This window comes from Euwallacea similis, chromosome 10 (genome assembly GCF_039881205.1).
Source record: "Euwallacea similis isolate ESF13 chromosome 10, ESF131.1, whole genome shotgun sequence".
NCBI lineage: Eukaryota > Metazoa > Arthropoda > Insecta > Coleoptera > Curculionidae > Euwallacea > Euwallacea similis.
This window is the reverse complement of record NC_089618.1, coordinates 3307151-3323004: the sequence shown is the minus strand read 5'-3', so window position 1 is coordinate 3323004 and position 15854 is coordinate 3307151. Positions and strand designations below refer to the sequence as shown.

Sequence of the window (15854 nt, the reverse complement as noted above, 5' to 3'; positions counted from 1 at the left end):
TCCAATTTCATTGCTATACAAAGCAGTGACTTATCTATCTCGGAATTAGTACCGCGATAAGATGTTGATTGATGGGTACTACAGAGCTTGACAGGTACCAAAGTGTGCATTCTTAATCTAATAAAAGTTAGTAGTTTATTGTTCCTTGAGAAGTGATTTTTATTAAGGTAATATTAACTCACAAGCGCCATCGAGTAGGTACTACTATTATTACCCTCAATAGATCCAAAAATGACCTGGAACTTCATAGACAATTACTCAGGGGAGCGAATGGTCACCATCGGAGAGAAGACCTTCGATATGGACCAATTGAAAATTGATCAGAATTTCGTCACTGTCAGTACCACCAACCTAGATATTGACAATATTTACCTCTACACACTTCACAAGGAATGCATTGAAGTAACCTTCTCCCCTCCACCGAATTAAATTTTTCGTTTAATTTCACCTCCTTGCAGTGCCCTTATAAGTTCATAGACAAATCGCAGGTAAATATCATTGAAACCGACACAAAATTTCGCCTGGCCTTAGATTGCAGAGAGTACTACCCTCAAGACGATCAAAGTTCGGTTATATGCGACATCAATCCTCATTTCAAACAGTTCGGAATTTACGATATTAGAGTGGAAAACCGAAATTCTTGTTCTGTTGAGGTACTCAAGGAACCCGTTAATGCTGACTCACGTAAGTCTAAATAAACCTCCTTAATTGCGTCTAAAGTTAAGTTGATATTCTAGCCCTAGTGACAGTGCTAATACTCCATATCCTGGTCTTTGGAGGCATTTATGTACTCTTTCATTTATGGCAGAAGTGGAGGAAAGGGTCTGGTACCGTTGATGAAGAAGGCGAAGCTAAGGGTACTACCTCGAAAGTGAGAGTTATGTCTATAGATGCCTTCAGAGGGTAGGTAAAAGCATTTTTATTTAAGACACGCCTCTCCGTTGTGCAACAATTAAACATGTGCTCGACAATCTAATCACTCCTACTTAAGCCATTCCCACCCAATTAATCACAATAGCCCCTCCTATTAGTCAACTACTTTTTCCAGAATCAGCATTGTTATAATGATTTTCGCCAATTTCGGCAATGGCGGGTACAAATACATTGAGCATGCCACGTGGAACGGTCTCCACGTGGCCGATTTGGTCTTCCCTTGGTTCATGTGGATCATGGGTACGTGCATCCCCATCTCCCTCCTTTCCAGTTTCAAGAGGGGCGTGTCCAATCAAGATCTCATGAGCAATGTAGCCAAGGTACCTCACGATCAAGTTTACCCATCGAGTCCTACTTTAGCTATTCCAGAGATCCGTCAAGCTGTTCCTCTTGGGGATTTTTCTCAATTCCGGCACTGACGTGTATTATCTGAGAATTTTCGGGGTTCTGCAGAGGTTTGGGTTGTGTTACTTCATTGTCACCACCATTTGCATATACACCATGGAGAGGGATTTGGGAGTGAAGCAGGATCACCCTGTTTTGGTGAGTTTCCTAGGTGATATCCCGGGCTTCCAGGCTTAATTAGGACGTTTAGAGGCAGCTGGAAGATATCTGCAAAGTGTGGAAGGCGTGGCTAATTTGCTTAGCGGTACTGATGGTTCATATGATAGTGATTTTTACAGTGGCAGAAGAGGGATGTCCCAGGTAAGAAGTTTCCTGCTGTACATCATGTTCAAACTTCTAAATCAGGTGCATTGAAAAGAAATTGCAAACTGAGAATGTTAAAGATTGCTTCTGCTCGGACATCGAGATATACAGAAGCAGAGTGTTTTAAATGATTTAACTCTAATCCAACCTCTGTTTTAAATCATCTTGTCGAGCACTCCATGTTCTAAATCAAAGAGTTTAAATTGAGCATTGAACAGCACAAGGAAACGTAATGGGTGCTTTAAGATTAATTTTAGGCCTTCCTTTCTTTGATCTTGTTCAAATTATGCTCAATTTACACATTTCAGAGGTTACATGGGCCCGGGCGGATTGCACAAGAATCAGTCCTATAAAAACTGCATAGGAGGTGCCACTGGCTACATTGACAGACTTATTCTTGGCCACCACGTATATCAATCCCCCACCATTTACGAGATATTCGAAGCCAAGCCATTCGACCCAGAGGGAATAGTTGGTGGGTGGCTGTTTTTGAGATGTTTATCACAGTACTACTTCGCTTGATTTAGGGTGTTTAACCACAATTTTCCACGTCATGTTGGGGGTGCAAGCAGGGGTGACTTTGCTGGTGTACAAGGAGCACTATCAGAGGATCGGTAGGTGGTTAATTTGGTCCGTGGTACTTGGAGCGATTGGAGGGGCGTTCTGTGGGTTTTCCAAGGAGGACGGGCTTATACCAGTCAATAAGAATTTATGGTAGGGGTTAAGGGAGGTTCCCATGGATGAGAAAAGACAATAATTGCTCCTAGGTCAACCTCTTTTGTCCTGGTTACCTGCAGCTTCGCGTTTTTCCTGCTTTCTATCTGCTACCTGCTCATCGACGTCAAGAAGTGGTGGTCAGGGAAGCCTTTCCTGTTTGCGGGGATGAATGCTATAATACTTTACATAGGTAAGGGTTATTGCGTACAATTTAAGGATTATAAGGAGATATTTTAGGGCATGAAATGACGGGGAGCAACTTTCCAGTGCGGTGGTACTACTTAAAGGACTTGGAGGGAGACTGGAGGACCACGCACTTCATGGCCTTATTATCCGATACCTGGGCTGCAGATTTCTGGGTCATTGTCAGCTATTACTTGTACAGAATTCAATATTTTTTTACTGTTTAATAATCAATAGTGAGACGAAATTTTGGATTCCTTACTTGCAAACTTATCGGTTGAAGGGGTCATTAAAACTACTTCGTAGAGTCTCTATTGTCTTACACATATTGCAGCTACAACAAATACTTGTTCTACCATTAAAACCATCCTAAAACATCGGCAAATCTACTGTCCGTATCGCTATAAAGGTTCTGTACAAAAACTTTGAGTATTTCGAATAGTAAAAGTAGAAAAAGTTAGTTAAAGTTAAAAGTCTTAAAGTTAGGACCTCCAGTTCAATGTCCGTTCTAATCTTGCCTGCTTGGATCGATATTATGGAAGGGAGGCTGGTCCTCTTTCTGAAAGAGATAAGTGATATAGAAGAGAGCGAAATAATACGAGGAGAGAGGGGAGGAAAGTAGGAATGTGAGAGGTGGAAGGTGTAAAGAGCAGGTACCTACACAGAGGGGGAATGTGAAGAGGAGGTTGGAAACTGTATTAGAGAGGAGGATGACATATTGACCAAATTGGCGGAGAGGGAGACTAAACTGAAAAATAATTCCTACTTACAAACTGTATGTGGGTGGGACAAGTCCTAGGACTTAAACCGTTCGAAGGTACGTTCCTCCTCATTGCTGGAGGTTGTAGCGGATGGGGAGGAATATCTAGAGGAGAGGGTACGTAGGTCACCCCTAGAATTTAAAAGTTAAACCTTTCTTAGGTACCCTCAGGAGTTTACCTGAGAGGCACTTGGAGCATTGTCTCCTTAAAGCTGGCCTCTGCCTGGATCCTCTGCATTGTAGAGCAAAGCAGAGCTCTCCTCCCATTTCTGAGCAGATGGATTGATGCGGAGTGATTGGAGATCTCTGCAAACTTTACTGTAGCTTCTTTGTACGAGACAGGAAAATATACCAACCCTCTCAGCAATGGCATTCCTCTTGGAGTTGTAGCAGAATTCCATAATGGCAATGAGGACGGCGAAGGCGAGGCCGCATAGGAGTACCACGAAGACTCCGCCAATGTTATCCACCCCCAAGCTATTCGCTTTAGACTCTTTTCCTTTGTCGTTTCTGGTGCACGTCTCCCCAGTGTTCTTCCACCTAAAACCTTTCTTCGAAAGCTGCCCTTAGTGCTCCGAAATGCCTCACCATTTGTCATAGAGCATCTGAATCTCCCCCTTTTCCTGCAGCTCTAAAATTGCTAGAGATATTTTATCCCTCCAAGGGCTCCCCATTGGGGTGGCAATGCCATATCCTTTAGAGTCCAGAAGTCCTCCAATCTGAGTCAAATTACAGTCTCTTTGGACCACATAGTCCAGCATCGTGGACTCCATAAGAAAAGCGTAGTTGCCTTCCAAAACCTTCTTAATGCCCTCCTCATAGGTGGGCACGAAAACTGAAGGTTTGCGGTTTTCCATGAACCTCCACATCTTCTTGTAGGTTTCAATCATCGAATCCTAACAAGTGCAATGAAATATAAAGGTTGTTATTGAAATCTGACCTACCCTAAAAAAGGTCATTGTTGAACCACTCTCCAAGGTTCCATAAGGGATTTCAGTTTGGCTTGCCAAGTCCTCAGCATTCTCAATTGGTGTGATCATTCTTTCCACAGTGAGGAAGGCAGCCAAGTTGGCCGTGTAGGAGGAGATGATGATGAGGGTGAAGAACCACCAAATACCTCCCACGATTCGAGTCGAGGTTGCCTTTAAATGAAGACTTTTGAGATTGAGTTGTTTGAGTGAGGCATTAAGGGAACCCAACACTGAATTGCAGATTTTGGTTCGAATCAAGAGTGAAGTAATACAATTCAGTGCATTTAAAATCTACCTTGGGATTGAGGTCAGAGCCCTGCTGCATGAGGGTCCCGATGGTGAACCAAAAGGAGTTGGGCAGGGAAAACTGGTTCTTGAGCTGCTCGTTTTCGAAGTCGCAGGGGTGCGGGCTTTGCCATTCATAAGGGGAGAATCTGGCCACCACAAACATGGTGATGGACACCAAAACATAGGCGGATAGGGCGTACATCCAGATATCCGGTGCCAGCGGGTTCATGAAGGAGAAGAGGCGCGTTTGGGGGCTCGATGGTACCTTTAAACCAATTTCACTTCACACACTTAAAGGCTCTTTATTGAGTGGTGGGTTCCCTTGCGACACTGCACTGCTAATGCTACCTGAGGAGAAACTCCAGTGCCTTGCCTCAAAAGGGTACCAGTAACGAACCAAAAGGCATTGGACATGTTCATGAGATTCACTAGCTGCTTGGGGGGCTTCTGGTAGTTCCAGGGCACCTTCCCAGGGTGCGGACGCACCCACTCGTAGGGAGTAAACTTGGCCAGCAGATACATGGTGCAGCCGGCCATGAAGAAGGCTCCTAGGGTGGACAGCCAGATTTTCACCCCCAGGGGGTCTAAGAAGGTGAAGAATGCCGACTCTTTGTCTGTCGGAACCTGTTTTATTTAGGCGTCGATTTAACCGCTTTGTTCCTCTTGAGTTGGTATTCATATTTCACAAGTTAAAGCAGGCGTTAATGTCTGCTCAAATAAAATATCGAGCATTCTTACATCCGACGTGTATGTGTCTTGATATATTGCCTTTGAGGCTGTGCAGGGTATTTTCTCTATTGGCTGTAAATTATATTCCTAAAGCTGTAGAGTAGTCGTGGAAATTAGCGTATTGGAGAATTAGCGGCACTGTATGTGCCTGATTTTCCTTGAGGCCTTAAGGCTCAGCTGCAACCCTGCAAATTAGTGCCTTAATGGCTGGCGTAATGAGAGGCTTGAGCCCTCAGAGTTGAAGTAATCTTTAGTAAGCAAAAGGACGTTTTCAGCATGAAAATACGAAAAAAAAGTTCGCCTCAATTGGAGTAACTGCACGTCACCGAATTTCCTTGAAGATGTAGCCCCAACCTTCAAGTACAACTCTGAAATCTAACGCTACATTTGTTTATATACTGAAGAGGCACTAACCCTCCAAATTTCTTGAGAGCTTTTCTAATACTTCCTAGAGCCGTAATTCGGAAATAACAAAAAATGCTGCCAGATGGCGACAATTCTATCAGTAATCTCACCTTGAACAAGATGCTGATGCCTAGATTCATAAACGGTTTAGTGAAATCAATGACACTCTCCCGGGCGTAGTTGATCGTCATCGACCCCACGGCCAAATCGGCTTTCTGAAAGCGAAACCCGATTATGCAACATCGCAAACAGGCGAAGAAATGACAATATAAAAATCTCACAGATTTTACGAGTCGTTTACAACATTGGGGAACTAAATGTAGTCCCATAAATACAGCGATAAAGTCTCCTTCATTCGATGTGCGTATCATCGATTTTACCGCACTAGTCTTCTCGTAAATTTGAGTTTGAATAGTGGAAATTACAGCAATAAACTTGGAAACCGTGTCAGGAAAATTACATTAGAGCAATTGCAGTAACTCTAATCCTTCATCGCCCTGATAGTTATTGATTGTTGATAAGAATCCTTAAGCTCGGTAAAATTCTATGAAACGGCAACACTGCTGGATACCTTATCCATGAGCTGCCTAACGATACCATTCCACTCTCCGGTCTCCAAATCGATGGCGCCATACTTTCCATCTGGTACCAGTTCAATGCGGTACTCAAACCCCACCATGGTTGCCAGCTCTTTGAGGAGGTCAATACAGAAGCCCTCATAGAGGTCCTGGTTGTGCGAATGCGGGGAGAAGGGCTTTAGCATTACGTAGGGTTGTTCCTGGAAGGGAGGCAAGGCTTAGCCAACTAAAGGAAAGGGCCGAGAAAGGGCCTGTCCATCCCTTATACAATCAGCAGAACGCGTTTAGTGCTAATAAGCAGGAAAGGGCAGATGGGGTCTTTGTATTTTTCTAAGAGGCCTCTTTAGGTAAATTCCCCCTTAAAAAGCGAATTTAACTTAAGGCTTTGGTGCAGCTGAGTGCTGCTCTCACGTGGCCTTATTATGCTTTCCTTATTCAAGGGGAAGTTTAACGGTTAAGGGATGATTTTTTTGACATACATGCAACATAAGCTCGCGCACCATGCCATTCCAAGCCCCAGTCTTAGGGTCGCATGCACCATATTTCCGATCCGGCACCAAATCTAGGAGATAGTCGAACCCGACCTCCTGGGACACTCTCTGCAGGATATCGATGCAGAACCCATAGAATCTTCCGTTGCCCGTGTGGTTTTTGCCCGCATGCATCATTACGTACGGGGTTTCCTACGGGGCCGTGCGCAAAGCCACTTTTCGCACCCTCTAATGGTACTCACCAGGATGGTGGTGACCACGAGCGTCACGTTCATGGAGCCGTGGTCGAAAAAGGCGTTGCGGTCAGTGATGTTGACGTCCATCCCCGGGTGCCACTCTCCCACTTTGACCAAGGCGTGTTGCTTGAGTTTCAGCAGGTCCAGCTTGAAGCGGATTCTTTTACCTTCTTTGAACTCTATGGGACCACTGAGACCCTTGAATTCAACCTGGAAGAAGCACACGTGGTCCATGGAGAATCAGATCAAAGTAGCGCCCCTGTATCTCAGAAACGAGGGGAGATGTTACAATGTGGGCCGGTTAATGTTGGGTTGTTCAGTGGCGCGCCATGAGTTTCAAATGCCCGTGGCAAATATGGACTATCCCAATAATTCACATTTCTCCATGGAACACTCCACAGTTTTCGTTCTTTCAATATTCGAAGAAATTTCCAGGTTAACACACAGTCAAGGATTACAAGGGATTTCAGGGGGTTAAATTGAATCAAGCGAACGGGGGTGGATTTGTGAAGGTGCTAATTAATTTTGTAGTGTTTTTGTCGGGTTAAATGTGTAAACATCGAGGGTTAAGGGCAATTTTCGGCATAAGGGTTGATGTATTGGACCTAATCTTACAGGAAGAGAAGTGTTTCAGAGGGCGTTAATGAAACTGCTTTTTTCGTCCGAGATAAATGAATTGGAAGAGGAAAAAGTTTTAATTGCGTTCAGTCACACATCGACTCTGTCGCCCAATAACGGAAATCTGATTAAGCCTGTTAATAAGAAACAAGCAGAGCGAAGTTCCCAATTTATCGAAGTCGATTAGTCACTCTTACAGGTTTCAGGAGGGCTTTAATGTGGTACTTACGGAATTAATATAATTTATCAGGCTTAAGCCCCCATCCCACGGCTGCTCCCTGTCGCAAGACACGTTCGACATCTTAAGGCTGTGGGATTGTTCCAAGGTCTGGAGCCCTATGGCGAAGGCGTAGACCGAGTCGTACATTAAGGCTGCCTCCGCCTGAAACAAAAGGGCATTGATGTCTAGGCATGAGTTGAGATTAGCAGTCACTTCCTTTATTCCCTTGGAGTTTAATGATTGAGTTTACCTATTCCATTGAGAGAACGTCTATTCTAATTAAGATAGTGAAATATCGAATCCGTAGCGGCTAAAATAGGGACAAATGTACCGCATGGTGCGAACGATCGATGCACGCCACTGGCTTAGATATATCTTAAAATGTTAAATCGTTTTATGCGAATCTTGATCCGCCGAGGTAAATTGAGAAAATGCAGAGGCGTGTCGCTGTGAGACGAAAACTATCCAAATATTAGATGCCTGTATATCTACAGCATCGCGGAGAACCATAGGGCACATTCTTACATTAGGGTTCAACGTTCAACTGACTGCAACTGTCATGAGAGGATAATTAGCAGGAAAAAATATAAGCTAAAGTTTAGGTTACTTAAGGTTAAGAGAGCTGTTAAGGTTCAAGAGAGGGTGGGCTACCGAGAGGCGTTGTTGGAACGATGGCAGGAGAGATGGAATCGAAATGAAGAGTGGACAGAGGATTCCTCTTAAGGCTGGATGGAGGCATCGCAGTAAGGGGGGGGGGGGAGAAGCACTTCTTTGCTTAGGCGATGACGAGGTATGGTACCTTCAGGACATACCTCCATAAAATAAAAGAGAAGACTGGGCATGCAGGTTCTGCAGAGAGAGAGTCGATGTTCCTTGGTTATTTTAATTAATTAATTTATTCATTTATTTTTATAAATTGCTTTTTATTTTTTTAAATCAAAGACTGTTTGTGAGTACAAAATCAAAAACAAACCAATTTCCTATCAACAAGCAAGTTTTTTCATTGTTTACGTGATATTTAACTCAGTTTGTGTTGCGTTTTCTGCGAAATTTGTAACTGTTTTTTTTTTCAAAAATTAATCGATAGATTTTGAATCGTACATTGAATGTAGACTTGAAAGATCTTTAATTTGAGATTTAACACGACTCTTCGTGCCATTTAAAATTTTTGAGAGCGTTGCTGTGATGCGCATAAGGGAGAAATTTATATAAAATATTGGAGTTGAATTTTATATAAAAATTCCTTCTCTTAAAAAACTGTTTTGACGTATTTTGGAAATTTTTTGAAAAGTTTAAGTTGGACGACCCATTATATAAAAAAAAGTTAATTCAAGTTGGGAACGTTAGAGAATGGACAGAGAGGAGGTTCGAAAGTCCGGATTATCATATGATGCAGGCAATGAAGGGGCATGGAGTGTTTGGACATTATTTGAGTAGAATACGAAAGAGGGAGCAACATTTTATATGGAATGGTTTTATATGGAAAAGGATACAGCAGATCATACCGTATTCAACAGTGAAGAATTTTCTAAGTATAGACAGGCAGCAGAAAAGGTGGTGGGGAGTGAAGAATGTAGGAGGGAATATAGATAGGATTATGATCAGAAGTGAGAAGGACTGGAATATGGCGACGCGAATGTTGAGGAGGACAATGAAGTGAATGGAAGAAGAGGAGAAGCGAAGAGAGGAAGAAAGATAGGAGATGCAGAGAGAGATGATCGAGGGAATGGACCGGACTGGACATGCGTGATGGAGGGATAAGAGGTGGCCCTGAAGAAATACTTGAAAGGGTGGTTCCAGGAAGAGCAAAAGCGGAGTTTTGAGTGGGTTGGGTGATAAGTCGAGTCCCATCCAATCCGGCGTTAAATGTATTTTTCTGCGCCAAAAAAAAACAAATAAAGTGTTAGTTCAGGTTAGCAGAGCAAAAAATTCTATATCCTGACGTGTTCTCTTTCATCCCTACATAGAATTTCTGTGAGCTTTTCCCATTTTTTACAGGTATTCCACCGAGATACCAAGGAATTCCTTTCGAGTTTTATCACTGGATTTTATTCCTATTTTATCTTTTGATTTATGGGCAGCTTCTGTACACTTTTCCGAGAGCATTCCATGAATGTTTTGCCATCGAAGGTAATAAATCCAGCCTGCAGGAGCCTAAAGGGACAATTCCCGCTAAAGAAACAAGTTTCCTATCCTCGTAAACGTAACGTTTCCCTTTTTATTTCGCTTTATTGTGCTGTTTGTCTTTGATTAACGGCCCTGTTTTCCCATAGGGATTTATTGCAGCAAATTCCACACAACAAATTGCCCATAAGTATCAATACATTGGGTTCGCACCGGAGATGTTTTTATTGTTTCTTTGACGCTGAAAGGCCCAAGGGGGGTTGCCGTAACATTACTAACATGAACACACCCTTGTCACCCCTTTCAGTTCACAAATCCATCCTCTAATTAGCCAGTGAGGGACAAGCTCGACAGTTTAGAAACTGCAGACGCCAAAGTTTCCGGAGTTTGTAACTTTTTCATATACCTCCAAGTTTGTTTTTTTGGGCAATTTCCCAGACTGCAGGGGCCGTACTTGCCCCTAATTTTGGTAAATAAATATTCCGGTAAAGTACGTCCGAAGGCTAGTTGTAAATTCTTAAACAACACCGAAGTCGGCTGCGTGCCAATATTGTCTCAAGACGCCGGCAACTTTCCGAATTACCCTCAGAGACTGAGAGTTTTGTTCTTTACTTTTCGACTTTTTAATCTAACTTTCAATGGGAGTTCGCATTTTGAATCTGAGCCAGGATTATAACCAGGTTGGGGGTTGTGTATCTGGTTCAGCGCGCAGTGGTTTCATAGCGTGGAATGAGTTGTGGGGGCCATTTTCCGCACTATTGTTTTGCGGAGATTAATCGGGAATCTTCCAGAATGTTCCTGTTGGATAACTCTGAAACCAGGGAAATTGCCAGGAACGTACTTTGTTTCTCGGAGCTGAAAATAATTTTCAGAAATGAGGAGAAAACGGTTCTGCATTAAAATTTTCGCGCTTCTGCAGTTCCTTCTGGGCACGTTCCTGAATTCTTGAAATTTTCTTATAAATATCCGATTTTGTAGATATTTTTTTACAGCCCATTGAGAGACAGCAACGTACTTGGTATGTCAAACCTGCCAGAAATTTTCCAAAATCACAATCAAAAACTGGGCTTATCACTTGGTTTTTTTGAATTAACCCCTTCGAGATATGTCCCTGTGTTTCTTGTGGTAAACTTGAAGTACCTGATTTTGTAGTTATCCTTTTGGGTCTTCAAACTTCGAAAAAGACAGTGGCGTTCGTGGATACTGGGAGCTAATGGATTCAGGAATTTTTTTAAAAACTCGACAAACAAGTCATTTTTATATAATTGCATCGGATGTCTCCCAGCCCCTCCCGATACGCCCCTGGCTTAGACCATTCAGATTTAACAACTTATTGCCCGCGCAAGGCCTAGAACAGTCATAGGGGGTAAAGATACTTCAAAATTCTCTTGAAGCTAAGCCGAACCAGTATGATTAAATTCCCAATGAACGATTGAAAAAACTTTCCCAACCAAACAAATATTCAAACTTCTGTTTGAGAGGGGGGGGGGGGTGCGTTCCCCCTACTCAAAAAAGGAAACAAAACCCGATAAATTTATGGCCCCCATTTCCGGCTTTCGAGTTTCGTTGGCAGCGTTTCCGATTATTCGTTTCAGGAAGAGCCCGGAAAACTGGAACGAAAATTAAGGAAAACAACCGTGATTCTCTCTCTAGGTCAACAAATAAACTAACCCCGTACCACTGGCCACGGGCCAGCCCTTTTCAGCCCCAGTTTCAGCACTCACAGCTAACTCTAACCTGTATAAAGCTGCTGTTAACCGGTGAAAGCTCCTGATTGGCCTGGAAGCGGGCCATGTCCCGCAACACCTCTTTGACGAAGAGTTGGTCAATGTCCACCACCCTGAAGGCGGTCATGTTGACAAAGTTGTACTTGAAGTCCTCCAAGTCGAAGGTTTCGATATCAAAGGTCGTGAAGAAGTAGTGGTACTTGTAGTCGTTCATTTGCAGCTGCAAAATCTGAGAAAGAACCTTAAAGAGAATGCAAAGGTAGGTGTCAACGAACCCCCTTGAGGAATTCTTGCATGTTCGAGGGTTTGGTGTCAATCACAATATTCTGGATCTCCTTGCTTTTGATTTCCTTGAGGATCATTCTATAGGATCCAGGGTCGGCCTGTCTGAGGTGAATTTCCAAGTTCGAGTCTTGAGGGGCCCTGACCAGCTCCCGCAGCTTAATCAGCCCTGCAAAGTATATATCTCCAGTATCTATTACCATCGAAGAGGTTGAGAATTAGCACCATAATCTTCCTCATAGATGATGGCAACTTTGGTCCAATTGAGAAAGGCCATGACGTCTTCGAAAGCCTTGTTGAGCAAATGCTGTGCCGGATAGAGATTAATCGAAAACTCTCTGAAGTCACTATCCAAGTCCACCCGGGTCTCCAAATGGGGTATGTCCAAGGCGTCGCAAATGGAGTGAATGTGGGCCCCTAAAAGGGGGTCCGAAGGACCGAAAACTGCGTAGACCCCATTGCGCACCTGGCTGCAGGCTGAAACGTATTAGCCGAGAAAAGTAATTAATACGAGCAGCACCATCTTTGCTGATAATCAGTTAATTAGGGCCATTAAAATGTAATCGGCTCGTAAAAGGGCGAAGCTAGAGAAGATTGCGAGTTAATCGAGTCGTATGGTAATAGATTCACTTTTAATGGGGCTGTGCGATAATGAGCCTTTAATACCTCTCATTTATGTTGAAAAAATGAAGGAGGGACATAACAAACGACTGTTTGCACTTGGCTAATCGCCCCTAAAGCCAGATTACCCCGTCAATCAATCATGTTGTTGATGGAGCATGTTTTCTTATGGATGGACGGAGGTGTTTGAATCTGCAAGAAAAATAGCCCTTCGGGGGCATTTATGCGCGGTCATAGAAGTGAATGAAGTTATAACTTGAGTGAAGCGTGCACGAATTTCGACCTCATTGACCAGAAAAATATCAGCGAAAACTTACCTTTTGAGGGCGGAATGTGCCCTTAGAGTTATCCCCACAAGGATGGTTGTGGTTACTTTATGGGGTCATGTACAAACTTGTAACATTGTGTCTTAATTTCTGTGTGAAACTGAGGCAAATTCGACTTATTTCTCTAGGGAAAATTTAACCCTGACAATATCTCCAAATGATGTCCTACGCCACTGGCTTACAATCGATAAATGTACAAATTTTAACATTTATTCTGAGCCCTCAAGGAGTTATTGCTGTGTGACAGACGACCCTTTTTTAAGTAGTAGCTTAGTTTTAAGTAGCAAAACAGTGGCGTACCTCGATTTCCAAAGCGAATAAATATTTTCAAAAATCATTATGTAAATACAACGATTTTTGTTAGATTTTCTAAGCTTTTCTGCAGCCTAGAGCTTCTTTCAACTTACTATCAAGAATCGAATTTTCTAAAAAATTCTTTGCATTGTCGAACTTAATGAAAAGCAGTGGCGTACTACTCTTGTTTCATAGTTTATTACGCCAGATAACAGGGCAGGAGTACGTCTATTTGCGTTCCTAGAATTTTTCGAAATTAACCAGCTATTTTACATCCAATTGAAACATTTCCAAGCTCATAAACTATATTTATAGAATTATTACGCCTGAAAAACAGGGCTGGAATAAAACTAATTTTTTTCCTAGAATGGTTCAAAATTGTTAAATCTCAAAAAATCGTTGCAACTTGCTTAATGAGGAGACCAAATGCGGTGTTACTATGCTTCTGTCTCATATATAATGAAGACAAATATTATACAAGGTGTTCATTTCAAAACGAACCACTCGAAATATGCCTTGATTGGGAGCAAAATTTAAAATAATAAAAAAAAGCCTATTTAGATATCTCGGCGAAATTTAATTCGACATTAGAGAGAGCTGTAGCAGTCACTTCTTCATCTTCGCCTTACTTTGATATTTCAAATGGTACCCTCAGTCGAGTGTCACATCATTGCAAATGGAATTCAATTTGCTAGGTAACTGTATCAAAAAACCGAACTCGGTTAATGGAGTTGGGAGTTAGAAAGCAAAACGTATACTAGGGGAAATAACTTATTGAAATCAAATAATTCATTTTATTAAGTGGTCAAAATGTATGGTAATAATAAAGTCTGTTTTCAAATTTTTCGTGAACATTGACCAAAGTTTGTCCAGTAACACTTCTACATTCCAGAAAAATTCTACCTTTCAATTCTTGAATACTTTCAAGTCGAGTTCTAAACACTTCACTTTTCAAATAGGAAAAAGTCGAGAGGACTGAGATCCGGAGATCGTACTGACTATTCTAATGCATCCCTTTCGCCAACCCATTTTTCCGGAAATCGTTTATTGAGCCATCCTCTCAACAGACTTTATTATTGCCTCGTTCAAAACGGCTAACATTTTGAGCACCTAACAAAATGAATCATTTGATCTCAATAAGCTATTTGCGTTACTACGTATTATTTCGTTTGACTTTCGACTTCACTAACCTTTCATACCGAACTGCGACTAGACTAAAAACTACCTTTTAGGAGTAGTTCCTCCGCAAAACTAAAGCAGCAGAAGAATTATTTTAGTTTTTACCTGCATAAACCTTATCAATAAATTATAAACCAAGCTTAAGTGGTATAAATGATACTCGCAGCGGAGGACCCGCCCTTCCTAGGTGCCTTCAAAAGTCCCGAATCAGGGATGAAAGCCCCACACAATCATTTTCACTGCAACCCTAAATCTTCTCTTTCAGAAGCTGGACAACTCACCCTTTTTACTGGCATGGAAACTGTCGTTTATGTGGACATACTGCATGTCGTAAACGAGGGAAGTATGAGGCAATAATGTCTTGTCCCGATTAATTTTGTAGACCGCATACCGGAAAGCCACTTCGGCGGCCCCGCCCTTTTGATTCTCTGTGAAAATCGCTCCTGAAAGTTACGAAATCGCTATTAAAAATAGGTTAAAACCGAGGAGAAACGACGTCTCGAGTTCCAGAGAAAACCCTCTCTTTCCTTTCACAAAAAGGCCCTTTAAGGTAAGTTGATCCCTCGGGCGGTTCAATCTCCACATGTACACAAGACGCATGATTTCAGCCGGAAAGCAGTTTTTCTAATGAGGGAACGGAAGGATTTTTCTACCCCGCAATGGGGGTATCTTTGTGTAATACCCAACAAGTAGTCGATCCTAAACCAACGTTCCCTGCTACGTTAATCCCGCTAAATTATTAATTTCATGCAAATAGAGATGGCTGCCTACTGAATATTCATGAAGCAATATCTTTGTTACATCAAGAGTTTTACATAACTTTTGATTGTTTTATAAGGTTGCAAAACGAAGCACTTACCGATCCGGACTATCGGAGGTAAAGAGCAGGAGGGGAGGACTTGTAGAGAGAAGAGGAGGAAGCAGAAGAGGAGGCTGCATGGAATTGTGCCCAGTGGCATGTTTCATATCGACCCATCGCGCACCATCTTCTTGCTGAAAAAAAACAGAGAAACGTGACTAAAAGCCCACAATTATTAATTTTGACAAATGGATTCACGCTAAAATCCGGTTTCTTTGGGCACACACAAAGAGACCATTTCCTTCTAATTAAAATTTGGGCCCATTACTTTAAATCACCGGAAGAGGTACCGATTTAATGGCACAAAAAGCTACCCCGCAATTATCTCATTAATTCTTAAATGGGGAGGATAAACTCTGTCATTCGTTTAACGTTTGTTATATTAAAATATACCCCTTACATTATTTTAATAAGGGCGCGAAAATCGGCGTTTTTGTCTTTAATCCTCTTTAATTTCACTATTCCTTCCAACAAAATTGGGGCTGGTTACGGGGACTGAAGCCATCAAAGGGGCAATTATTAAATTGAATTAAAAATTATTAATTTTTCTTACACTTACTATTAGGTTAAATCTATTGACTCCTAAGGAACCTTCGGGTAATGTA

At 42.2% G+C, this 15854-nt stretch overlaps 2 protein-coding genes across 10 annotated transcripts; one reads left to right on the top strand and one right to left on the bottom strand.

Annotated features, from left to right (window-relative positions):
* The first annotated feature begins 69 nt into the window (after positions 1 to 69).
* Hgsnat (Heparan-alpha-glucosaminide N-acetyltransferase) lies at positions 70 to 2856 on the top strand. The gene is made up of 11 exons (XM_066394652.1): positions 70 to 167; positions 224 to 402; positions 459 to 684; positions 738 to 903; positions 1049 to 1253; positions 1303 to 1476; positions 1529 to 1638; positions 1950 to 2116; positions 2169 to 2355; positions 2409 to 2548; positions 2596 to 2856. The coding sequence occupies exons 2-11, from the start codon at positions 232 to 234 to the stop codon at positions 2766 to 2768; spliced, it is 1719 nt and encodes a 572-aa protein (XP_066250749.1). The 5' UTR covers positions 70 to 167; positions 224 to 231; the 3' UTR covers positions 2769 to 2856.
* LOC136411865 (glutamate receptor ionotropic, kainate 2-like) lies at positions 2845 to 15396 on the bottom strand. 9 transcript variants are annotated; one of them, XM_066394639.1, is made up of 17 exons: positions 15250 to 15396; positions 14672 to 14833; positions 12196 to 12447; positions 11964 to 12139; positions 11699 to 11917; positions 7847 to 7999; positions 7006 to 7209; positions 6752 to 6955; positions 6266 to 6472; positions 5805 to 5909; positions 4909 to 5184; positions 4246 to 4443; positions 3890 to 4197; positions 3658 to 3841; positions 3481 to 3607; positions 3312 to 3433; positions 2845 to 3100 (listed from the first exon to the last, which is right to left on the bottom strand). In XM_066394639.1, the coding sequence occupies exons 1-17, from the start codon at positions 15347 to 15349 to the stop codon at positions 3050 to 3052; spliced, it is 3048 nt and encodes a 1015-aa protein (XP_066250736.1). In that variant the 5' UTR covers positions 15350 to 15396; the 3' UTR covers positions 2845 to 3049. The 9 variants fall into 9 exon arrangements, with proteins under 9 accessions (XP_066250736.1, XP_066250737.1, XP_066250739.1 ...); XM_066394640.1 differs by lacking the exon at positions 4909 to 5184 and adding an exon at positions 4568 to 4825; XM_066394642.1 differs by lacking the exon at positions 6266 to 6472.
* Positions 15397 to 15854: the final 458 nt, after the last annotated feature.

Coding starts and splice junctions, on each gene's coding strand:
- Hgsnat (XM_066394652.1), top strand. CDS start 232: ATGACCTGGAACTTCATAGACAATTACTCAGGGGAGCGAATGGTCACC. Junction 1,254..1,302: donor TCATGAGCAATGTAGCCAAG/GTACCTCACGAT, acceptor TAGCTATTCCAG/AGATCCGTCAAGCTGTTCCT. Junction 2,549..2,595: donor TGCTATAATACTTTACATAG/GTAAGGGTTATT, acceptor GAGATATTTTAG/GGCATGAAATGACGGGGAGC.
- LOC136411865 (XM_066394639.1), bottom strand. CDS start 15,349: ATGCCACTGGGCACAATTCCATGCAGCCTCCTCTTCTGCTTCCTCCTC. Junction 5,910..6,265: donor TTAGGCAGCTCATGGATAAG/GTATCCAGCAGT, acceptor TTTCGCTTTCAG/AAAGCCGATTTGGCCGTGGG. Junction 3,608..3,657: donor GGAATGCCATTGCTGAGAGG/GTTGGTATATTT, acceptor TAAAGTTTGCAG/AGATCTCCAATCACTCCGCA.